At 34.4% G+C, this 26,699-nt stretch overlaps 2 protein-coding genes and 1 non-coding gene across 3 annotated transcripts in view; 1 reads left to right on the forward strand and 2 right to left on the reverse strand.

Annotated features, from left to right (window-relative positions):
* LOC132724627 (uncharacterized) overlaps positions 1 to 24,415 on the reverse strand; it is a 57,316-nt gene extending 32,901 nt beyond the window's left edge. Inside the window, exon 1 of the mRNA XM_060709563.1 lies at positions 24,128 to 24,415. Within this exon, the coding sequence (XP_060565546.1) occupies positions 24,128 to 24,152 (25 nt within the window). The 5' untranslated portion in view covers positions 24,153 to 24,415. The remainder of the gene's footprint in view (positions 1 to 24,127) is intronic.
* LOC132724624 (uncharacterized) lies at positions 7,695 to 9,180 on the reverse strand. The gene is made up of 2 exons (XM_060709561.1): positions 9,094 to 9,180; positions 7,695 to 8,550 (listed from the first exon to the last, which is right to left on the reverse strand). The coding sequence occupies exon 2, from the start codon at positions 8,547 to 8,549 to the stop codon at positions 7,695 to 7,697; it is 855 nt and encodes a 284-aa protein (XP_060565544.1). The 5' UTR covers position 8,550; positions 9,094 to 9,180.
* Trnak-cuu (transfer RNA lysine (anticodon CUU)) lies at positions 15,929 to 16,001 on the forward strand. The gene has a single exon. It is a non-coding gene; the product is annotated as a tRNA-Lys (tRNA).
* Positions 24,416 to 26,699: the final 2,284 nt, after the last annotated feature.

Below are 26,699 nucleotides of genomic sequence, written 5' to 3' on the forward strand. Positions count from 1 at the left end.
TATAAATGCTTAAAGTAAGCTCCAGGATTATTTACATCTGTGTTAAACAACAGTTAAAGTCGTTACAAGCCCTAATTTAGATAATATGGTTTTCTTCAGCCCGTTCACATATAAATTAACCGTGGCTGAAGGGTTTTCGGGCTCGCTTAGGAAGCGAGAGGTCTGGAGTTCAAATCCCAGTAAAGGTAACTCATTTTTTTTCAAATTGTTAAAGTCAAATAAACATTGGATTGAATATCAGTGTTGCAATTAGTCTTATAGCCAATTTACTACAATTAAAACGCTGGAAAGCATTGGTGGCACTATACATATAATCTCACAACCTGCACCTTTCTTACATTCTGAGACCCAAACAAATTCAGCGCCTTCTGTGCTTTGATTTTAATATTCTTTTTATTATTTATTTACTTCCCTCCAATCATTATTTATTCGATCCATATGTGCTTAATTAACAGATTTAACAATTCATCTTTCATACAAATCATAAGCATGAAAATTAAGGACGTTATAACATGCAACTTAATTTGACACTCAATTTTATTAAGATAGACAACGCTTACTCGTATTTATTTTTTTGTGCAAAATTGCGGAGCATCTTAATTAAAGTGAACACACTAGGACAAATGCGGAGATTTGATTAAAATCGTTGTTTAAAGACACAAAATAACAAATGCATTTTCGACTTCCATATAATTTTGAAAAGTGCCGTACGGCTAGCCAATACAGTGTGTCCAGGCTAGTCGTACGTGACTCACGTACGGCTAGAACTTTTGGCTAGCCGTACGGGCCCATATGGCTAGCCACTTCCTTTTGAGAATTCACTCCTATTTTTTCAGAGGCAGGGGGAAAATTTTACATAGAGAAAGAAGGGAAATGATCAACAAATATAATAAATTCTGACTTTTCGATAAAAATCCCCCCTATTTTTCGAATCCTAGAATAGACCCTGGTATATGGGTAAAATAATTATGTCTAGTGCCTGTGTCCCCACTGGCACTGTAGAGAACTATCTGTATTTGTGCGATATTTTGCAGACAGTTTCTCCCCATTTTATTCTTTTAAAAAGATCGATTTTTTCTTAGTTGTGTGGTAAGGTATGGTAGTGTAACCGTAATTCACTTTAGTTGATATAAATGGGTTGACGTAGCCTACAGAGCCCCCTCTTGACTAGATCTACCGGGTTGAGACAACTCGGCCCTATACCAGCTCGGCACGGGTCAACTTGGCCAACTGAAAAAAAAAACATTAATTTTTTTCTGATTACTTGCATGTTATCAAGACCATCTAATGTATTATAAATGAAAAATAAGAGATATCTGCAGATCAGGTATACTATTATATTATTGTATCCCTGTTTCTCGTATTATCGTGGTTTCTCCTATATTTTCGTGGAATTATTAAACAGATGGAAGCGACACTCGCGACTTCTGTCGATATCCGAAAACATGTGTCTATTTAGCAGAGCTGTTTTGTCTCTGGCAAAAATAACGAAAGAAATGCGACAAAAACAGATAAAAAAACAAAATAACTGTTGGAAATTATTGCAAAGTCCAGAGGAAAACATTCAATTAATCAGTTTTTTCTCCAAGATCATCAATTTTTTATTTTTTTCTCATGTTGCAGAAACCTGTATCAGGTCTCTAACACAAGGCGCTTTAAATGACGGTTTCACACTACTATATGTACAATACAGCTCAAAGCATTTGTTCCACAAATAGATAATATACAAATCATATGAACTCCAATTAAAAACCAATAATGAAACATTATTTATCCTTAATATCAATTTTTAGTTTTGACAACAAAACAATAAAACATATGACTACAGTACAATGAAAAACTGTAGTATTCATTGCTAAATGCTTATATAACTAATAAGTAAACATAAACATAAAATATTTTAGAGGGATAATGTAAACAACAACACATAATTGAGTTCAAACTATTTTTAGAACAAACCAAATCATGTGGTACCAAAAAGGCTTCGATATGATCCTAAAAGTTTGATTATGGCCTACCAAGCTTTTATTAAAACACAAAAAATTACAAAGCTAAGCTATTTAACACTTAATTAGGAGTTGCACTAATGATTTGAACTGTGTGTAGAATAAAATCATCACAGAGCGACCAGCCTTAACAACCAATCAAATTCCACGATAATATGAGAAAGCACCTGCTTCACATAAAGGGTGAAGGTCAGCATATACAAGGGGAAATAACTTAAGTTTTGCTTTCGGTTACGATCTTTCTTCATTTATATTGTCTTAAGGGCATTTTTCTGTGTATCAGACTAAAAAATACTGTACCAAAATGTTTAATAAAAATTATCCAACCAAGTTTAGGCCTTAGCCCCACTATAATACGAGAAAACAGGATACATAGGATGGTCCCCTATGGTACCACTGTTCTTATTATTTCCAGCAAATTGTGCAAATAAAAAGAACTTGTATTTACTATTTTATTGAATTGTGTTTTGTTGTCGCATCTTGACATCAAATACACATGTTATTGATAGAAATAACTCCAAAATTTAAATTAGAAACATCTATAGTCAGTCAGCCATGTTTTGAATGGGAGCTTAAATGGATATCACTATGGTACCGTTTTATGTTAATTGATGGCCCTTTTTTAATTCAGTATAATTTTTTGTAACAGAATATGATGTCACTACAGTTTCAGCAGACGACCTTCACTTGTCGGAACATGAAATTATAAGTTTAAATGTTAAATATGGGGTAAAATAAAGAAGTATTTTTAACACACACCGGCAGCTTTGGATTTTCCTATCAATGACAGAATTTATTTGAAATGAAAAAAATTCTATCCAAATTCACAAAAATCAGCACTTCCACTTTCACTTTAATGAATAAATTAGATGGAAACAGTATTTGGTGGCATTCAATGTGTAAAGAAACAAATTTTCTAATTACATCGGAATGGGCAAGGACGCGGTACCTGAGGGGAGTACTATACTACATTGTATCTAATCTCATGCAAACTAGTTAAATCCGCCCAAAGTCAGATCGGCCCCAAGTCAAATCGGCTCAAAATCAGTCGAATCGGCCTCAAAATTAGTCAAATCGACCACACAACAATTTTTAGCTCGACTATTCGAAGAATATGAGAGCTATTGTAGTCGCCCCGGCGTCAGCGTCCGCGTCGGCGTCTGCGTTGGTTAAAGTTTTTTGTAAAGTCAAATATCTCAATTATTGCTTGAGATATTCAATTGAAACTTACAATACTTATTTATAGTAACAAGGTACATCAGATTGACAAGTTGGATAACTCTACCTTCAATATTGACAGAATTATGCCCCTTTTTAACTTAGAAATTTTGGTTAAAGTTTTTTGTAAAGACAAATATCTCAATTATTGTTTGAGATATTCAATTGAAACTTACAATACTTATTTATAGTAATAAGGTACATCAGATTGACAAGTAGGATAACTCTGCCTATAATATTGACAGAATTATGCCCCTTTTTAACTTAGAAATTTTGGTTACATTTTTTGTTAAGTCAAATATCTCAATTATTGCTTGAGATATTCAATTGAAACTTACAATACTTATTTATAGTAACAAGGTACATCAGATTGACAAGTTGGATAACTCTGCCTACAATATTGACAGAATTATGCCCCTTTGAAACTTAGAAATTTTGGTTAAAGTTTTTTTGTAAAGTCAAATATCTCAATTATTGCTTGAGATATTCAATTGAAATTTACAATACTTTTTTATAGTAACAATGTACATCATTTTGCAAAATTGCATTTCTGTCTGCAATATTTGCAGAATTATTTGCCCCTTTGAAACTTAGAGATTTTGGTTAAAGGTTAAAGGTCTTCAAAGATTTTTACTTGAAACTTTACACATGTACTTAGGGTCATAATTTGAGGGTCATAATTGTATGTCACTGACCAAGTTCCATAACTCTATCTTGCATTAAGGCTGATTCATATCCCCTTTTCTACTTAGTCTCTTGGTTAATGTTTAAATGCAAGTTTTACATATCTGAATAACTATTAAAGATATTTATTTAAAACTTCACATATGCATTTAGGGTCAGAATTGTAGGTCACTGACAAAGATCCATAATTCTATCTTGCATTTAGGCTGATTTTTCTTCCCTTTTTCAACTTAAAAAATTCATGGTAAAGTTTTGCTTCTAAGCTGTTATCTCCATAACTACTGAGGGGTTTGTGCCTTTTTTGGGACAATTTTATATTTTATAAAAAAAAATTAGCCCTTTTGTGAACTTAGAATATTTAACATTATTAAGGCTCTTTTACTATCAAGCACTTAGAATAGTCGAGCGTGCTGTCCTACCGACATCTCTTGTTAAAAGTAAAATCGGCCCCAAAACTAGTCGAATCGACTCCAAAACTAGTCAAATTGGCCCCAAAACTAGCAGAATGGGCATCAAAACTAGTCAAATCTTAAGTTATTTGTTGGTTATTGAAATGACTGATTATTGTATAGACTGTGGAAGTGTTGTGAGGAAACGGCAGGAGGCAGTCACTTGTGATGCTTGTGACAGATGACAACATAGGAAGTGTAATACCGGTGAGTTACTTTAATTGACAAAACTTCAGGAGTAAAAATATTGCCATAACATTTGAAAATATATCATCATGAGATTGACTAACAGGTTTAAATACTTAAAAATAATGGTGCATTAATTGCCCTAGCAAAATAATTTTAAAAAAAACAAAACATATCTATATCTAAATTCAATTTTTAAAGAGCAGTTTTTACCTTGACTTTTTTTTTTTTGAAAAAAAAAAGTAGAGGTATTGCTATACTAGTCTTACTTCTTGGTGTATTGTCTTCATACTCGGCCACAACAACCCTTGGGACAAGACCTTTCAGTAGACCACACTAACCTTGACCTTCATCCATAAATGACTTTGCGCAGATTCTCATTAATAAGAAACTGTTGAATAATCAAATGAGTAAATGATTTAAGGTTTTAATTCACTCTTATCATTTATTGGTGACATAACTATATCTATTTCTAACATTAATTATATATTTTTCTGTACATGACAGAGATTTTACCAAAATGGTGGTCAACTGTTATAACATACCAAACATTTGCTGATTTCTACGTTACTATAAACGGTCACTTTGCTTAATTGCGATTGTATGTATTGATACATTCTTTAAAGTAAAGTTATATTTCTAAATCAGTGCAATAAGCATAAACATTTATATGAAAAGTCGTTATACTTAAATGATCACTTATGTGATGAGTGGAGTTGACAACACAGAAGTAACACACCAAAAACAAATTGAAATTTATTTAACTGAAATAACTTGTTTTTTTATACATGATAAATCAACTCTATGCAACATTGTTTTGTGATTTTTTACTACTTTTATACCAACAGAAGGAACAACTAACATAAAACACTTTAATAAAACAGATAATATCATCTATGCAAATTCTTACAACGAATATTCTCAACATCGGTTAAAATAACGTAGGTATCGGTCAAATACCAAAGTACAAATAGAACAAAAACTTGATTAACTAGCAAAAATTCAGTATTATTTAAGTAAAAAAACAACAACAATTCTTACTATTAATACTTATAGAATAATAGTATGTCTTTGATAATGATTTGGCATACTGCTCCTATATTTGAATTTCATAATAAGTCTAACGAAATATTTTATTTTACGTTACCTTTCAATTATAACAATAACACTTTTAAACGATTTACATGTAAACTGTTTAAACTTAAAAAAGAACTTATTGTAATTCATGATAGTATTAGGTCTTAGGTATTTTAAAAGTAATGAGTACACTTTTAAAATATTACTCTTACAAAATAGTAATGTAGATAAGTAACGTAGGTATCTTCTAAAGTCTAGAGCCTCGTATACGCATTTTAAGTTTTGCCTAGTGAGCAGTATAGACTAAATCAAAGTTTTATTGCTGATGTTCTCATCTAACAGTTATTTCAACCAGAAAAATTACTAAGTATGGATTGTACATCTTCTCCCACTTTGAACAGTCTCTTTGATTTGCCTGTCTCTTTGGGTGCATCGATCCTGGTTATTATATTGTCCTGTTCTATCCAAATAATATCTTCTCTCTTCGGCCATCTGAACATTTCCTTAACTTTTAGCTACATAAGCTTTTCTTTCGTACAGGACTGCAAAGTAGAGACCAGGTTTTAAACTACTGAAGACAGTTGCGTGTGACACTTCAGCTTCTTTAGTAAAGGCTTCTGGCGATTTCTCTGTATTTGTCATATCTGTGACACCATGATCATTGTTCTTTCTAGATATTTCACTTGAATGCTGAACTCTTGTGATCTATCATTGGAATTTAAACTGCCTTGCTCTACATTTACATTTGAATTTACCTCACTGCGTTTATTAAGTATGTCCCCCGAAGCAACAAACTTCTCTTCTGTTCAGCTTTGGCAAAACTTCCCAGTGCAGCATGTATCACAATAACAAGACGTCTCTCTAGTTTTAACAATCCCTTGCTTTGTGGAATCAAAAGCAATAGCATGGAGCTTCATTGTATTACGAATTGATTTAATATTCAAGCTCGAAAAGAGCGCTTGCATTTGCTCACATTCTTTTTTGTCCACATACAAGAATTTAACTTCTTTCATACTCGACTTACTTGCCCAATTGTAAAAATTTTCTGCACTCTGAATGAGAACGTTTCCTTGTCGGGTAGCTTCATCAGCCATTCGTTTAGTTGTTCCGCCTAAGCCGTCGCACGCACTTTTGCCGTGTCCGGCTTCAAAATAGTTCCATTGTGCTGTACAACCATACTTTTCTCTGTGATTGCCAATAACGTTGAAAATAAAGCGGTTCCTATATTGGCTCGAGGGACTATCAGTCCAATAATGGATATGTTTTACTTCAGGTACTAACTTTTTTATTTCAGGAACAATATGATCCATGAACGCTGAAACTGAGCTTGCGGAATGCGTTAATGTATTTGAGACCACCATTAAGCTCTTGTGTCTCAGTGTGGATTCTTCCTTGAAGTAAACAACCGTAGGGTGTAGTATTACAGGAGTCAAAGACCAGTATGCGGTCTGTACTTCGTCTACAGTGCGACAGGAGTAATTCTCCGCAAAGTCCATTTGTACTATAACGTGATCATTTTGAAGTTTATCTTTGTTTGTTTTCAGCTGATGATATTGGGCTCTTACCCTTTTAACATGTTCGCAGAACTCAAGCACTTCTTTTTCTATGAGATTAATAAACTCTTGGCGTCCTAATTCCGTTTCTACCACCATTGTTTTTTTCAACTTGCTTTCTACTTCAACTTTTTTCCACACTCTATATTTAATTGTTTTAACACATCATTATGTACTTGGTTAAATATTTGTGCAATGGCGTCTTTGTGTTCACATATTTTCTCAGGGTTTTCACTTATTCTTATTCCAACTTTTCTCATAGCCTGTACCTTTAAAGACATGTTCTGGTGTTTGAGGCACTGACACGCATTACGTGAAATAAATCTTGCAAGTAAAATGTGACGAGGCCTTAGGCGACAAAACGTTGATAACGACATTTTAAGATCAGGGTTCTCTGCAGAAAACTTTTGCCACAAATTTTGCATATAGTCTGTAAGCACTTTCGTTTGTCTCCCTTTTTTAACATCAGCTTTTCCGGGTTGAACTCAACAATTATCTTCTCTTGACAAAACTTCTTCAAGCTAATAAGCCTGTTTCTTTGATATGCTTTTTCTCTGTTCTCGCTGAACAACAATGCATTTTGACTTGCATTTCAACAATGCCGTTCTTGATAAGCCTGTTTCTTCACTAACTATTCTCATGCATCTATATTTCTTAGTTATTTTGCCAGCAACTACATTATGTATTACTCTTCTCTTTTTCTTGGAACTGCTTTCTTTAGTTTTCTTTATCTCGGCTAATAAAACGTTGGTCAAAAGCAACTTTTTGGCTACAAATCTTTTCCTCTTTGGCGTTAGTTGCAGTTGTTCAATTTCATGTTTTGTTTTGCTTCTAGGAGTTGTTGCAACAGCTTTTTGAGTACACTCAGGTGTTTTTGGTATTTTGTTTTTCAAAATTATCTTCTTTTTCATTCGTTCTACTTGCTTTGACTTTGTTTTTAACTTACGTTCAAGATCAATCTTCTTTTTCTGCAACACTCTAATAGAATGATAAGCCCTTGCTAACGCCCTTGCCTTTTTTTTCTTTGCCCCATTAGCTCTAGCTGCAACTCTTATAGCTGGCAAACTAACTATCATTGGTTCATTTAGACTCGGGCCTGGTTCATTTACACTTCCATAGCCACTGTCACTTGGTCCGTCATCACTTGATTCTCTTATCTGAAGCCTTTCTAATAGTTCCTTCGCCTTTGCTCTTGCCCTTCGATTCTTTATTTTCATCTTTTCATTTCTCTCTTTCCTTTTCTTATTGCTCAGCTCAGAAGCTGGTACATAGTAGTTCCTAACTCGTTCTCTTTCCTTTTTCATGAATTCTTCTCCCAACTTAGCCTTTTTTCTCTCTCTATATTCCCGCTGTATCTCAGCTCTAGTCTTCCCCATACTGCAATAGAAAAGTGACGTAAATATGATGTTTACGTTACTATTGATATTATGATATTCTCTAGGAAATAGAAAAATTATGGCCATACCCTTTTAACAATTATATAATAATTATTCATCTAATACTTTGAATAGATACATTTTTACATAATTCAATGAGATCCTACATTTTTAGACGACAAAATCAGTATGTAAGTGCTTAATGTAGAAAAATAAAAAACATATGAAAAAACAAACATCTTTTATTGCTATATTCCTAAACTATAGTCAGTTATATTTACTTTATATAAGATAATATAACATATAAGAAAGACGCGAAAAGCAAATTTTATCTTTCTCTCATTTATTTAAGTTTTTTTTTCTAAAGTAAATGGTATGATACCTACGTTACGTACCGGTAACGTAGGTATCATCATATTTATACGACATTTTTAGCTAAAATATGCGATTAAAAATGTTAACTTTAAACAGACAATAAACATCAATGCATACGTTATACAAATAACAGAAATAATCTTAGTTTGACACTTAAACAATTACTTACCTCCGATTATCCAAATATTGCCAAAAATGTCTCCAAATAACATATAAATGTCTCCAAATAACATATAAATATAGCGAATAAAATGTGGATTCACTTTTTCTCCTTGTTGAATTCCATGAACTTGATGACGTAAATATAGTTGTGACGTAATTATTTTAATAAAATCCATTCGTACTCAAAAGAATTCGATAAAGCCATCACGTAGGCATCAATAACGTAGGCATTTATAGCACTTTGCTATGCTCACATTTTATTTTGGCAACTTTTGGAAATAAAAAATATAAGTTAGAATCACATTATTACAACATATATTTAATTAAAAGATGTAATATCTACTGTATTTCGTTATTTGTTTAATTGAAGGCATATCACGTAGGTATTGCATTTTTTTAAATAAAATGTTTGTAAAAATGAAAACACACACAAATAAGGTACCTTTTATTATATTTGACTAAATTTTAGGTCTCAATTATAAAAAAAGACTTTTTACTGACAAAAGAAATTAAAAAATGTTTGGTTTATTTTACATTTGTGTTAAAATTTGGTTATAACTAGGTTGGTGTAACGTAGGTATTATATATTTGAAGACAAAACAATTAATTATTTTTTTTTTTTTAAATGAAAGCCGAAATGAAACAATAAGTATCTATTTTAGTAAGACAGTCCATACAGGGTAATGTTCTAGTCTGAACCTATGCTTTATTCAAGCAGGTTATATTTAAGAGCACCCTAAGTTGTTAAATGCATTTGCGACAGATCACGTAGGCATCTTTTAATAAGTTTAGTGGCATGTCAAAAGAGACATATCGCGGTATTGAATTTGCTTCGTAAACGATTTTATTGCGCGTAAGTATGTGCTCATATATGGTGGATATAAATCTTCTGAATTTCATCACATTTGTTTGGGCAGGTCTTGCGACATGTAAAATAATACATTGTTACTTATTAGTGAGAATGAGCGTTTGACCTTCAAGGTTAAAAGTCCAAATTTTGCTTGTTCATGCTGTTATTGACTGTAACTTTGTTATTTTTGAATGGATTGTCTTCAAACTTGAACATAATAATCTTCAAGGATATCCCTTAAAAATAACTTGACAGACCTTGACCTTCACTCATAAATGACCTTGACTTTGAAGGTCAAATTATTGAATTTTAATTTTTTTGGCTATTATTGGCTGTAACATTGTTATTTTTGAATGGATTGTCTTCAAACTTTAACATAATAATCTTCTAGGATAACACTTAAAAATAATCAGACAGACCTTGACCTTCACTCATTAATGACCTTGACCGTTTCATTGTTTTTGCTGTAACTGGCTGTAACTTTGCTATTATTGAAGGGATCAACTTATATTAGAACAAAACATACTTAAGACAAGACCTTGTCACCACCATGTGACACCACCAGCACTTGACACCACCAGCACATGACTTCACCACATGTCACCACCTTGTGACACCACCACATGACTCCACCACGTGACTCCACACAATCCACCACATGACTCCACCACATGTCACCATAACATGACACCACCATGTGACTCCACATGTCACCACAACATGACACCACATGACCACACCACATGTCACCACAACATGACACCACCATGTGACACCAGTGTCACCACCATCGACTTCACATGTCAGCGTTTTTTTTCTCGACTTTGGGAATGGTGCCGGTACCAGACTGATTGGGAAAAAAATGCGTTATTTGACTAAAATTGGGAATTTTTTTAATGCATTTTTTCAGCTACAAATGAGATTAGACATCATAATTAAAGATAGCTAACAGCTTCTACTGTCAAAATAGAACTATTGAGTGGTGATTTATATGAATATGTTGGATTTAAATGATTTTAGAAAAATCACTTGGCCTTGTGGGCATTTTGAACAGCCATTTTGGGAATTTAACATTGGAAATTGGGAATTTTAATGTCTATTTTCTATTGGGAATGGTACCGTTTTAGGGTAGTAGTTATATAAAGAAAAAAAACACTGCATGTCACCACCACGTGACACCACATGCACCAGCCAGATCACCACCATGTATCACCACACATGACACAATGTGACACCACCATGTGATACCACATGTCACAACCACATGTCAACACCACATATGTGCGTGTTTCTATTTATAGAATTGCGTGTTTCTGTTTATATATATTTATATATATATATATATATATATATATATATATATAAAAATTAGTATATTCAAAAGATTTTGTTCAAACATTCCTTTGTTTGCTTTTAGAGAAAATTAAAAGTCGAGCGTTGCCCCCGTCTGGCGGTGGCTCTTGTTTCCTTGTTGCCATGACAACCAGAGTTCTGCTTATAATATAATTCTTTGAACAATTTTTAAAGTTGACTACCTAAGGAACATTCCTGTGAAGTTTAGATGGAATTGGCTTAGCAGTTTAAGAGGAGATGTTGTTTAAAGTAAAAGTTTATGGACAGACGGCTGGACAGGTGAGCTAACAAGCAAAAACTTGATTGTCCTGCAAGAATAATTATCAAGTCAATAGTTTAATTTCCAGTTTATATGTAATGCCACTCTTAATTCAGGGTTCCCACGGTCAGGGAAAAGTCAGGGAATATTGAAATTGGTCAGGGTAACTTGAAAAATAACCAAAAGTCAGGGAATTTTGTAGAAAATTTTTTTTGTCAAACAGCAAGAAGCAAAATCAGTAAAAGCTAAGGCAGTTTCTTCCATTATTTTTGGTATCTTTATTTTTATTTTTGATTATGAGCCTCTGTTTTATTAGCTCACCTGTCACAAAGTGACAGGGTGAGCTTTTGTGATCGCTTTTCGTCCGGCGTCCGTCGGTCCGTCCGTCCGGCGTCCGTCCGTAAACTTTTGCTTTAAATGACATCTCCTCATAAACCACTGAGCCAATTTCATCCAAACTTCACAGGAATGTTCCTTTGGTGGTCACCTTTAAAAATTGTTCAAAGAATTTAATTCCATGCAGAACTCTGGTTGCCATGGCAACCGAAAGAAAAATCTTTAAATATCTTCTTTTAAACAACCCTAAGAGCTAGAGCTTAGATATTTGACATGAAACATCTTCTAGAAGGTGTCTACCAAGTTTGTTCAAATAAAAGCCCTGGGGTCAAAATTGGCCCCGCCCCAGGGGGTCATTGATTTTCCCTATATGCATATAGTAAAAACTGAAAAATTCTTCTTTTAAAGAACCGTAAGAGCTAGAGCTTAGATATTAGGCATGAAACATCTTCTAGTGAATGTCTACCAAGTTTGTTCAAATAAAAGCCCTGGGGTCAAAATTGGCCCCGCCCGGGGGTCATTGATTTTCCCTATATGCATATAGTAAAACTTAAAAAAATCTTCTTTTAAAGAACCTTAAGAGCTAGAGCTTAGATATTAAGCATGAAACATCTTCTAGTGAATGTCTACCAAGTTTGTTCAAATAAAAGCCCTGGGGTCAAAATTGGCCCCGCCCCGGGGGGTCATAGATTTTCCCTATATGCATATAGTAAAAACTTAAAAAATCTTCTTTTAAAGAACCGTAAGAGCTAGAGCTAAGATATTAAGCATGAAACATGTTCTAGTGAGTGTCTACCAAGTTTGTTCAAATTAAAGCCCTGGGGTCAAAATTGGCCCCGCCCCGGGGGGGTCATTGATTTTCCCTATATGCATATAGTAAAAACTTAAAAAATCTTCTTTTAAAGAACCGTAAGAGCTAGAGCTTAGATATTAAGCATGAAAACATCTTCTAGTGAATGTCTACCAAGTTTGTTCAAATAAAAGCCCTGGGGTCAAAATTGGCCCCGCCCCGGGGGTCATAGATTTTCCTTTATGCATATAGTAAAAACTTAAAAAAATCTTCTTTTAAAGAACCAAAGAGCTAAAGCTAAGATATTAAGCATGAAACATATTCTAGTGAGTGTCTACCAAGTTTGTTCAAATTAAAGCCCTGGGGTCAAAATTGGCCCCCCGCCCCGGGGGTCATTGATTTTCCCTATATGCATATAGTAAAAACTTAAAAAATCTTCTTTTAAAGAACCATAAGAGCTAGAGCTTAGATATTTGGCATGAAACATCTTCTAGTGAATGTCTACCAAGTTTTGTTCAAATAAAAGCCCTGGGGTCAAAATTGACCCCGCCCCAGGGGGTCATAGATTTTCCCTATATGCATATAGTAAAAAACTTTAAAAATCTTTTTTTAAAGAACCCAAAGAGCTAGAGCTAAGATATTTTAGCATGAAACATGTTCTAATGGGTGTCTACGAAGTATGTTCAAATAAAAGCCCTGGGGTCAAAACTGGCCTCGCCCGGGGGGGGGGGGGGTCATTGATTTTCCTTATATGTGTTATAATAGCAAAAACTTAAAAAATCTTCTTTGAAAAAACCCAAATAGCTAGAGTTTAGATATTAAGCATGAAACATCTTTAAGTAAATATCTACAAAGTTTTGTTCAAATAAAAGCCGGGGGTCAAAACTGGCCCTGCCCCAGGGGTGTCATTGTTTTAAACTATATGTGTATAGTAAAAACTTTAAAAATCTTCTTTTAAAAAACCCAATGAGCTAGAAACTTAGATTAGAGTTTAGCATGAAACATCTTCTTATGGGTGTCTACCAAGTCTGTTCAAATAAACAAATAAAAGCCCTTGGGTAAAAATTGGCCCCGGGGTGGGGGGGGGACCTATATACAGGTGAGCGACCTCAGGGCCATCATGGCCCTCTTGTTTTATATTCTTTTACTCTTAAAAATGATTATGCTTCTGCCTGAAGATTTTGGATATTTTTTGTCTTTAACAGTAACTAACTTATTATGCCCCCACTTCGAAGAAGAGGGGGTATATTGCTTTGCACTTGTCTGTCCGTCGGTCCGTAGACCAAATGGTTTCCGAGTGATAACTAAAAACACCCTTAGGTCTAGGAACTTCAAACGTTGGTATGGTGATTTGTCATGACCAGTAGATGACCCCTATTGATTTTGGGGTCAAGGGGTCAAAGGTCAAGGTCACATTGACCCTTGTTAAGCAAAAAAAACGGTTTCCGATCAATAACTAAGAACCCTTAGGCCTAGGAACTTCAAACTTGATATGGTGATTGGTCATGATCAGTAGATGACCCTATTGATTTTGGGGTCAAGGGTCAAAGGTCAAGGTCACATTGACTTCTTACGGTAAAAACGGTTTCCGATCAATAACTAAAGAACCCTTAGGCCTAGGAACTTCAAACTTGGTATGGTGAATTGTTCATGACCAGCAGATGACCCCTATTGATTTTGGGGTTAAGGGGTCAAGGTCACATTGACCTTGTAGGTAAAAACGATTTCCGATCAATAACTAAAGAACGCTTAGGCCTAGAAACTTCGAACTTGGAATGATGATTGGTCATGACCAGCAGATGACTCCTATTGATTTTTAGCTCGACTTTTTTTTTTTTGAAAAAAAAAGTAGAGGTATTGTTATAGTCAGGTCGGCGTTGCCGTTGCCGTTCGAAAACTTGTACCTGGATCATAACTTTTTTATTTCTTGGTGTATTGTCTTCATACTTGGCCACAACAACGAAGTTGAAAAACATTCCCACCGCATAAGAAAGCTGTCATTTATAAATTTTGACTTTTATATCATGCTGACTGTCTTAAGAGACCGTTTCATTTAGCGACCGTTTTGGGTGTTTCCCTCGCTTAATACACGTTTGACTGTATAACATAGTGATTGGTCATAACTAGTAGATGGACCCCTATTGATTTTTGGGGTCACTAGGTTAAAGATCAAGGTCATAGGGGCCTTAAATGTCAGAATGGTTTCGCTGATTATCTTGAAACTATACATCACAAAATCTATATTTCACATAGTGATTGGTCATATATGATAGATGACCCCTATTGATTTTGGGTCACTAGGTCTAAAGGTCAATGTCACAGTTGCCTTAAATGTCAGAAATGGTTTCAGCTCATTATCTTGAAAATTATTTATCACAAAGTCTTCATTATTTTCCTTTTTTCCATAATTGAACACTTCCATGTACCCATTTATGGCAAGTTTCTATAATAAAATAACCAATAATGTGAGTCAAGGGCTAGGAAGGGGGGCATATGTGTCATTCGACATTTCTGTTTCCCTGTATTTTACAGTGGAATAAAGGCTGTTTCCCCTACCGCCCATAAATATATCAGCTGAAGACAGAAAGCTGTCCCTTTAGATAGCCTCTGCTAGTACCATGCATGCTAAATTGAATTAAAAATTGAAATTTTTATAAAAATGTATGGGTAAATTCCATTATTCAGTGGTTGGACTTTTATTTTCCCCTTTTGTGATTTATCATGCTATATTTTCCCCTTTAGGAAATTGCAAAAAAAAAATCACTGGTATAAATATAATTGCTGCTGGGTGTTCACGAGTGAAAATATATTTCAATCTTACATGCAAAACATACAAATTTCCTATATATTTCATTTGCTATTTTAGTGATTTTAAGTCATCTTTTCTGTTTTGCTGCGTAACGTCATGAGTTCTTCATGATTGTTCAGAACATCACTGTTATACTGAATTTATTCCTGCTTTGATAATTCCATTTAGTTATGAAATATTATTTTCATCCGCATTCAATTATAGTCTCGGCTACAGTGAAAATTATCAATTATAATTTCACTGTGAAAATTATCAAATATAATTCACTTTCCACAGCAAAAAAATGTAAGAAATTTCGTTCTTACATGTAAAAATGAAAATAAACACTTGTGAAAAATGTTGAAAATCTGATGGTCACTTTGAAATAAACTTTCTATCATACACTGAAAAAAATATCCTGTTTAAACTTATAATATTACAGTGTAAGACAAAACATCAACTAGTCATCCAGATAGTTCAGTGATTAGAATATCTGCTTCTTTTAGCAGAAGACCTGGGTTCAAGTCCCAGTCTGGATAGCTGTTGTTTTGTTTTGAAACTGTTATTTCATTTAACCTAAAATATTAATCTGATAAGATTATTTTAATATTTTTTTTAGGATAATAGATTTTGTTATTAATTTATAGTAAACTTGCGCATAATTTTTAAAGAAGTTTAAAGGCAATTTAAAGAATTTAGAAATACAGTGTTGCAAAATGGTGATGTGTTACATGATGGCTTTAATATTTTTTCAGTATTTTACAATATACTTGGCTTAATATTTATTGGATAACTTTAAAAAGAAATGAAACAATAATTTATATCTGTACAGGTAACTAGAGTCGCGTAACTAAGCCCCTGTCCTTGTTTTAGTTTGTCGTTCCTTATCATAGATCAGATACTCTGTGCCATCGGCCTCATCCAAACACAGTTGAACATCTTCCCAGCAAAGATTCCGACATTCCGAAATATTGAGTTCAAATAAGGCTCTTTGGTTACTCGTACCTAAGGTTTTTGAGTCATACATTTTGTTTAATGTAGAATCATCAAGGATTTCTGCTTCTTTGGCTTGTTCCCCAAACCAATTTTTTTTAGCTGTTGCATTATTTTTTGTCAACACTGCCCTAGCTTTGGAAAATTTTGTCTACAAACATCATCATCTTGAATCTTTTTGATTATTTTCCATGTCAAATAAATCATCAGATACTAGCCTGAACAATAATATTCTTCTGCAATATTTCTGTTTTAAGTGTAGCAGACACCCTTTTTATATTATTTGTTGTTGTTGTGTTCACATGCATGTCTATTGTTGGGAAATAACTGTGTTTCTTTGTAATTGGGTGCAATGAGGGGAAAAAAGTAGTCCGGCTACGGTGAAAATTATATTTTTAGCTCATCTTTTGTGATCACTTTTTGTCCAGCGCCGTCCGGCGTCCATCCATCCATAAACTTTTTAATTTAAATGACATCTCCTCATAAATGGTTAACACCACTAAGCCAATTTCATCCAAACTTCACAGGAATGTTCCTTTGGTGGTCACCTTTAAAATTTGTTCAAAGAATTTAATTCCATACAGAACTCTGGTTGCCATGGCAACCGAAAGAAAAAACTTTAAATATCTTCTTTTAAAAAAAAACCCAAAGAGCTAGAGCTTAGATATTTGGCATGAAACATCTTCTAGTGAGTGTCTTCCAAGTTTTTTCAAATAAAAACCAAGAGGTTTAAACTGGCACCGCCCTGGGGACCTATGTACAGATGAGCGACTTCAGGGCCATCATGGCCCTCTTGTTTAAATTTCACTAGTGGTTTATCAGAATATAATATCTAATATATTATAGTAAAACACTGTAAAGCATGAAATATAAGTTGTTTTTGTTCCATGTCGCGCTTTGTGGGTACCTATGTGTTAAAAAATGAGAGGGTACTTGTGATATAAAAATTCAAATGAAGACAGGTAGCCCGTGCCGCTGCAAAACCGAAAGTAGGGTGTTTTTATGAATTTTTCATTTATTTTTGACAATAATTATATACTGCCATTTGTCGGAAGATGATATGAATATGAACATATTAAATATTATGTATGATGCATATATAATCAAGCCACAGGTTCATTTCAGCCCGAACAATACATGTCGAGGTGATGGACGAGACAAGACATGTCGATTTTTTGTAGCTTATTGTGAAGTTGTGAACATGAAAATCGGGCACATGACAAATCAGCACATAATTTAAACATTCTAGTGTTCCGTGGTATACATCTTTTCTACATGTCATACCTCCTTTCCTTATTACAATGAAATTTTACTGGATTGTTATCCATCGCTGGTTTGATTTTAGCAGAGAATGACCTGTGTATGTTCAGAGAGGGTACCGTTTGAGCAGATTTCGCAAAGAGGGTACCGATATGGATATGCACCGTGATGTTTGTTGTCCCCCGCCTTTTCGAAGAAAAAAAGGGGGATATAGAAATAGGCTCCGTCCGTCTGTCTGTCCGTCCGTCTGTCCGTCCGTCACTTTCGTGTCCGGTCCATAACTTTGTCATTTATGAAAGGAATTTGAAATAACTTGGCACAAATGTTTATTATAATAAGACGATGTGTCATGCGCAACAACCAGACCCCTACCTCCAGGGTCAAGGTCACACTTGCTCATTCAAGGTCAACATTGCCTATTTGAGGGTATATGTGGTGTCCGGTCCATAACTTTCTTATCTATGAAGGGATTTTGTAAATACTTGCCATAATTGTTCACAATAATCAGACAATGTGTCATGCGCAAAAACCAGTCACCTACCTTTAAGGTCAAGGTCACACTTGGAGGTCAAATATTAACATAGTCTGTTACAGGGTATATTTCGTGTCCGGTCCATAACTTTGTCATTTATGAAAGGAATTTGAAATTACTTGGCACAAATGTTTGTTATAATAAGACGATGTGTCATGCGCAACAACCAGACCCGTACCTTCAGGGTCAAGGTCGTACTTGCTCATTCAAGGTTAACATTGTCTATTTGAGGGTATATGTGGTGTCCGGTCCATAACTTTCTTATCTATGAAGGGATTAAGTAAATACTTGCCATAATTGTTCACAATAATCAGACGATGTGTCATGTGCAAAAACCAGTCACCTACATTCAAGGTCAAGGTCACACTTGGTGGTCAAATAGTAACATAGTCTGTTACAGGGTATATTTCGTGTCCGGTCCATAACTTTGTCATTTATCAAAGGAATTTGAAATTACTTGGCACAAATGTTTGTTATAATAAGACGATGTGTCATGCGCAACAACCAGACCCCTACCTTCGAGTCAAGGTCGTACTTGCACATTCAAGGTCAACATTGTCTATTTGAGGGTATATGTCGTGTCCGGTCCATAACTTTCTTATCTATGAAGGACTTTTGTAAATACTTGGCACAAATAGTCACAATAATAAGCCGATATGTCAGGTACAACACCTGCACCCCTACCTCTTAAGGTCAAGGTCACACTTAGAGGTCAAAGGTTAACAGAGTCTGTTATTTGGTATATTTTTTGTCCCGTCCATTACTTCTTCATAGATTAAGGGATTTTGAAAGTACTTGGCACAAATAGTCTCAATAATAAGACGTTATGTCATGCACAACACCTGCTCCCCTACCTCCCAGGTCAAGGTCACACTTAGAGGTCAAAGCTTAACATGATAGATTTTTAAATTCCGTGTTTCATTTTATTTTTTTAACAAATTTATTGTTATATTTGCAGATCTAGCATTGATCATAATTTTGGACTGAATGTCCTGAGATCCATACCTCAATTTTTTGAAATAGCACAATTTTATGCTTCATATAAAACTCCCGGGGCGGGGGACGTTGGTAACTCTGTTACAAATTCTTGTTTTTAAACTTTTCCAGACAACGAGCATGCTTAATGAAGAAACTCAATGATTTTAAAGCACCGTTTTATATGAAGATGAACAAGCGGTAAAAAAAACACCTCCATCATGGAGCTAAATCTATGCCTCCATATATTGGTTGTCGTGAGTTCTTGACACCATCTTTTTTGTAAGAATTCTGCCACGTTCTTTGTTATTTGAGTATTGGTGAAAGAGGCATTTAAGACATAAGCCGATTTAGGCAGTACAAGTGAATGCACTTTATTCAAGCACTAAAGCAGCTGACCACTAAACATGGGTTGTAGTCTTTGTTTTACAAAAAAAAACAAAAAAACATACATATACACATACTGTCATACATATATTGTTTTTCAGACCCATATTCACCAGAAATTTGAAAATTTGCATGTTTATACATATCGTCATTGATGTTTCAAGCCAACATAGTTCATGTCTTACATTGATATCAATTTTAAACGTTTTTTTTTCCAGTTTTCATCTTCCTCCGTTTTAAGTCGTACATATGTATACATTTTAGGAAAATCAGACATCTAGATGCGGTTTGTCACCAAAGCCTTTGGCAATACAATTATTTGAAGTTTTTTTTTCTACGGATAAACCATTGCTTCTATCAACCGGATTTCATTATATTACACGGTATATTTATTTCATTATTAGAAAAGGAAGTTGACGTCCATATATTATTTGTCGTTTAAGGTAGTATACACTAAACCTTGCAGGTACATCAAAAGGCATTCGAAACAATTTAGGCAGTATAAGGGATAACCTAAATTATTGTTTATTAAATATGACAACACGTTCAGCACTTTATTCAGAGACTTTTATTCAGGCACTGAAGCAAGTGATCTCCTTACATGGGTTATCGTCATGTGTGATTTACCCAAGCAAATTTATATTTATTGTATTTGACTGGATACATTTATACCTGCTATTAATGTAGTTGCATGTCATAAAAAAATCTTCAGTAAATGTAGGTAGATAATAATTATTGTCGTCATTCATAAACCCTATCAGTTCCTAACTTATTATTTTACATTCATGTTTATTAACGCATTCAAACGAGATTCAAGCAGGTTTAAGCAGTGTAAGTTATAACCTCTAAATGCTGTACGTATATATCACCGAAGGAGGTGACCTCCAAAAGTGGGTTGTCGTTCAAATATATAATTGTTGTTGTATATGATTGGATCTTTACAAACGTGTCCTTTTAGTAATCTTATTTCATAAAGCACATATATACAAGAAGATTTTATATACAAAAACACAACCATACATCCATTTGCTTGTTGTCATTGTTTCCATATGACTTTCCCTAGTAATTTAAAAATCTGCAATGTCTACAATTGGACGTATTTAAATTCATTGAAAGTAAAAACGATACTCACACACACACACGCGCACACACACGCACACACGCGCGCACGCACACACACATACACACATGTCGACATTGCTGATGAAAACCAACATAGTTCAAGTATTATATTGATTTAGATTTTAAACGGTATTTTCCAGTTTTCTTCTTCCGTCTTAAGAAGTACACATTAAGGGAAAATTGAGACATTAAAATGCCGACATAAACACTTGTCTATGGATAAACCATGGATTCAATCCACAAGTTTTCATTTATTCTCCCCCCCCCCCCATCTTATGCTTATTAACCGATTCAAACCACATTCAAGCCAATTTATGCAGTGTTAGTTGTAATAAACACTCCTTTTCCAAAGCAAGTACATGTAAATGTAAGTTATGTATTGCACTTCAGTCAGGCATCGAAGCAGTTGACCTCCAAAAGCGGTTGTCCTTTTACCCAAATTGTTTTCACAACCTCATTTTATGAATTCAAAAGTTCGCTATTCATAAACTTGCCCTTGTTTGCATTATTATATAAAATGGCTAAACACGTAATAGAATAAATAAAGTGAATATACATGATCATAAGATTTCTCCACATCCAGATACTGGCTGTCAGAATTGCATTTAACAATGCACTTTTCTAGTGATACATCAATTAATCAGTTTACAGTCTGACCCGGTACGCCTATACGCTGGAAGAGCCTAGATTGACCCATGCAGATCCCCGGTCGATCCAGGCAGGGCCCAGGACGATCCAGGCATAGCCCCCTAAGCTAGAATCCCAGTGGATTGAAAACGCGCGAGAACATGATTACATGATTACATTGATCAAATACATAATTTTATTTAATATAAAGAACAGTAATGCATAATGATTTTCTGAAAAATCCTTACGCAAGACTGGATAGAATGGAAATGGGAAGGGTAAACAAACAAGTGCAATCATCGCAAATTGTCGTGGTTCTTTTGGAATCAAACTGGACTTTATCGGGGTTCTACCGGGATCAACCTTAGCTCCATCGTCATCCTCCGGGGCTCTGACTGCATTCTCCGAGGCTCTGCTGGCATTCTCCGGGGCTCTGCCAGCATTCACAAGGGCTCTGCCGTACGTAGCTCTACCGGCTATATCATACCCCGGATCATACCCGGTTTTTGCCGACAGAGCTATGGTGCTTCCCCGGTGTTACCCCGGTCGTTCCCGGCAGGGCAAATTAAGCTATACTCCCCGGGTTATCACGGACCACCCCGGTGATATTAAAAATTTTTTTTATTTCCGGGGTCGAATGCCAGATGTACCAGGATCATCCGGGACGTTGCTGGCAGAGTTATGGATGTATGTGGCCGTTCCCAGATCACCTGGACGTCTACCGGGGCTTTGCCGGGATGTAAGTGAGACTGTAGCTTAAATTATGTACTGCACTTCAGTCAGGCATCAGGGCAGTTGGCCTCCAAAAGCGGGTTGTCCTTTTACCCAAATTTACATGTTCTTAACGTAATCTTAGCTTATTAAGTACATGTTATACCAGAAGATTGTAAAGTAAATGTATATACATGTAGATTTAAAATTTTTAACCCGCAGACCTTACATCCGTATATTGGTTGTTAACAGAATTGTCAATATTTTCATAACCTCATTTATGAATCAAAAGTTCACTACTGAGTATTCCTAAACTTGCATTATTTGTAAAAAAGAAGGTTCATATAATGGCTATACACGTAATAGAATAAATGAAGTTAATATACAAGTAAAGTACATGATTTTACATTCAGACATTAAACTTAATTGTCTACATCCAGATACTGGCTGTCAGAATTGCATTTAACAATGCACTTTTCTAGGGATACATCATTCAGTTTACAGTCTAACCCGGTAGGCTATACACTTTATATGATCGTATAAGGGTATAAAAAGATGAACCTCCATATATTGGTTGTCGTCATTGATATATAATTATACTCTATCAGATTATGGGCGAACTGTTTTTCATGTTTAATTATTACAGGTAACATGCGTTAGGGGTGTAATTGATTACCTACAATTACTTATTATTGGTGATACATTCGGAAGCATGTACATCTCAAGTTTAGATTGCACTTTATTAGGTACTGTGGCAGGTGACCACCATACACGGGTTGTCGTCTTTATTTTACCCAAGACAAACTATTTATTGGTGTAATTGATTGAACCCTTTAAAAAAATTGGGTTGCCTTCACCTCAAATGACGACAATTTATGTAAATTCACTTAATAATAGTCATTACATAATGTGTTTTGTAAGTGCATAAATATACAAAGCAACTAAAAGTATACAATTTCACAATTATTAGCGTTATAATATACAGTAGAGACACGCACATATAGTTTCGTGATGCTATAAGTTGCTTTGAAAACATAACTTCAATTCAACGTAGATCTAATATTGCGATATAATTAGTTTTCTTTATTAAAATAAAAACTGATGGAGAAATAAAAGTACATTTCGCATATTTACGTCCCTTTCCATTCACTATAGCAGCGTTCACTCAGACGCTCTTTAACATTCGCGCTAAAAAAAACGCTTATAATAGTAAACTCCGCCTTACTCCAGGAAAGGGATGTCTTATAGCCTCCACATTATGTAAATAATTATGTGTCAAACTGGAACATCCAGACGATTTAAGCATGCAACAAAGGATTATTTAACAAATTTAATCAGTGAAACTTTACAGATATGGTGGACATAGGATATCATCGTTATTTTGTCAAAAACCATGCTAAGAATATTCTGGAAACAGAAGGATCAGATTTCACAGATAATAACCGTGTAAATGGGTTAGTGTTTTGTTTCCTAAATAAAAACCTAGCTTATTGTATGTTTATGATTTGTAGATATCATCACTTGCTTAAAGAATAAAGAAAAAGAAAACTTCTCAATGTAGCCTACAGTGAAGTAACACTTAAAACTTAAAAGGGTAAGGACAGTTTAGTTATTGTTACAGTTACAGTTTTGTTTTTGTTACAGTTAGATTTAGTTGACAATTTTAGATCATCTCAGTATTTTTGTTCGGGGTAATAAAAGAAATAACACATTGGTTTGTGAGTAACAGTAAAAATATCATCCCTCGTAAAAAAACTGTTACCCTCGGCTACGCCTCGGGTAACAGTATTTTCCTCGGGATGATATTTTTACTGTTACCCACAAACCCATGTGTTATTTATATATTTTCTACAGAAAATAAAATAAAATCATCATAAAAAATCATCACAGTTATTGTTTGGGGTAATAAAATGATTCACACATGAGTTTTTGACTAACAGTGAAAATATCATATCTCATAAAATACTGTTACCCGAGGCATTAACTGTAATCTTTTCTTTTCCAAGACCTTCATAAGCATCCAAATGCCATTATCTAATACTTTAATCGTCAATTTACCTTTAGATGGGTCCCTTTCCTTCATTACAAACTTCTTGTCTACACGTAAATTATCGAACGCTAAAAATTTGAGAGTAAGTTGTTTGCCGCTTGAGGATAACCAAATACTGCTGTTATTGTCGTGAAGCCTGTTGGTAACCTGTAACCTTTCACAAACATATGTTATTTTCTTTTCAAGTAATACATCAAACCTAAGCAAGTAGTTCTCAAGGTCGTCGCTGTTATTTTCAGATGATCTGATGATGCTTATTGGACAAGAGGAGGGAATCTTAATTTCGTTTGTACGAATAGAAAAGTGAAGATTTTATTTAGATACCAACAGCTGCCTGAAACATTTTCTTCCTCCCCTTGAACAGAAATGAAATAACTTCAATTCATACTGCAAATATTGTCACGTTCTCAACACTGCAACGACCTGTTCGAAGCTGAACAGACGTATGAAAAATCCTAAAATGCACTGGTTTAAGCGGATGACCAAACTTTTGTGTAACTTTTGTTTTTTCCTTGTGGAAGCATATTCGGTGTGGCGAGATTCCTTTTTCTCCTCGCTGATATCTACATACTCACAACATGCTTCATCAACGGCGGTCTTTCTGGAACCAAAGCAACGTTAAGACGACAGGTCTCATCAATATAAACAACTATTCTAGTCTTGATATCCTTTCTTAAAATATCAACAACAGCTTCTTCCTTTCTGCATTAGTTTTTCTTTCTTTAGGCTTTACAAAAGCAAATGGAATCGTTTATGAGAAATATTTCTCGACCAATACTTGGCTGCTTTATCAAATCAGGTTTCTAAAATCGAATCCAAAAGGAAGATTTCGATGAATGAACCTGTTTGGCGACGGCAATACTGATAATGCGATCTTCAACAGGTTACTCACTGACGATTTTCTATTGAAATTTAAACGTTTAAGAGCTAAACATGTTTTTGTTGGGAACTGTAATTTCTTTTCAGCAAGATCATTTTCCATGGAAAGTAACTTAGACTTAGCATTCCCTAATTCCTGTGTAGTGCCGCCTAATATACATTCAAAGTTATCACCATTTTCTCTGAATCTAATGGTTAAGGTTGTACTATCTCGGATAAGAGTTTCTTGTATAACTGAAGAAAACTTCAACAGAACGCTTTTAATAGGAATTCTTTCTTCTGTTAAACCGTTCCGTGCCGTTGACGAAACACGGATGAAGCGCGTTCATGAAATGTAAAACCAACATATACACTGTATAAAATGCATATTAAAAAGCAACATGTTTTCAGGTTTATACTTTTTTTTTCAAAGAAATCATAAAAACAATTTCAAGTGGGTAAAACAATTCTCAAGCGTATATTAAATTTGTAATTAAAAATAGTTAATTCAGCTATATTGTGTATAGCACATTTATATTGTCACATGGATTGTGCGACAATAATCCATGAATTGTGACAACTGATACGTTTCTTAAATACTCAGTATGACAACATCTGGAGGCTTGCGTTCACAGAAACGCTAAAATTAATTCAAAACAATGTTTGAAGAACAAAAGAAAATCACTTCAAGTTAAAGTTGGTCTGTCGTCATGGCAAGAATTATAGCAATATGCAAAATTTATTATGTAAGCAGTTTACCTTGTTTAGCACTGAAGTCATTGTGGAAGGTTCCTCGCTCTGCCATGTTAGATGTGTGTAACGTACTTTGTCCTCACAAGAAGAATGTGTCCCAACAATGATAGTGTATCCTCACAATGATGGTTTGTCCTCACAATGATGGTGTGTCCTCACAATAACAGTGTGTCCGTACGGTGTCTGAATAAACATGTCAATTGTTGGATACCCTATTCGAATTCGTTTCAACTTTGACTTTTCCTATTGAAATTTAGAATTGTTTAAACCAATATTTATGTCAGTATACAATGTGTATGAGTAAGAAATAAGCTTCAAATTTTAAGTGACGTCACTTGTTTCAAATATATGTATATAGCGTAGTTCTTTATATTAGTCACAGTTGCAATACGTTAAAAGTGTGTGTGTTTGTTGTTGTTTTTTTGTTACTTTTGTTTTATTTGTTTGTTTGTTTGTTTGTTTGTTTATTTGTTTATTTGTAATCGATTTTGTTTGTTTATTGTTCCTTTTTTCATTTGTTTACAAATCAGTTTGCTAGTTGCAAATAAGCAATAAAAATAAATGAAAATATTTAAGTGTATGGGAAAGAGAAAAAAGTAAAAAGATTATGAACGGCGGGAGAAAATTACCTAAATCGTTAAAGTTTATGCAAACAATTCATTGTTTTTGTATTGTTGAAAAAACGTGACGTTTGTATGTCGTATATTTCTAAATATGGAACGTTTCATTCTATTGATTTGCAAAAGTATCGGTTGAATAGACATGTTTACTTGAGACAATACGGGTCGAAGCATATATATTGAAGTTTTATCTATTTCTTTTATTCTTTAAATCATGTTATGTTGAGAGTAAACAGCAACTGCCATAGCTTTCGGCAATAGGCGTGGTCTACCGTGCGGCGATGGAGATTTTTCGTAGCAAAGCGTGGAAAAACATGGCTGTTGGATAGATTTTTGCTGGTGCGGTAAG

The sequence above is a fragment of the Ruditapes philippinarum genome, unplaced genomic scaffold (assembly GCF_026571515.1).
Source record: "Ruditapes philippinarum isolate M1 unplaced genomic scaffold, ASM2657151v2 ctg2012_1_1_1_1, whole genome shotgun sequence".
Lineage (NCBI taxonomy): Eukaryota > Metazoa > Mollusca > Bivalvia > Venerida > Veneridae > Ruditapes > Ruditapes philippinarum.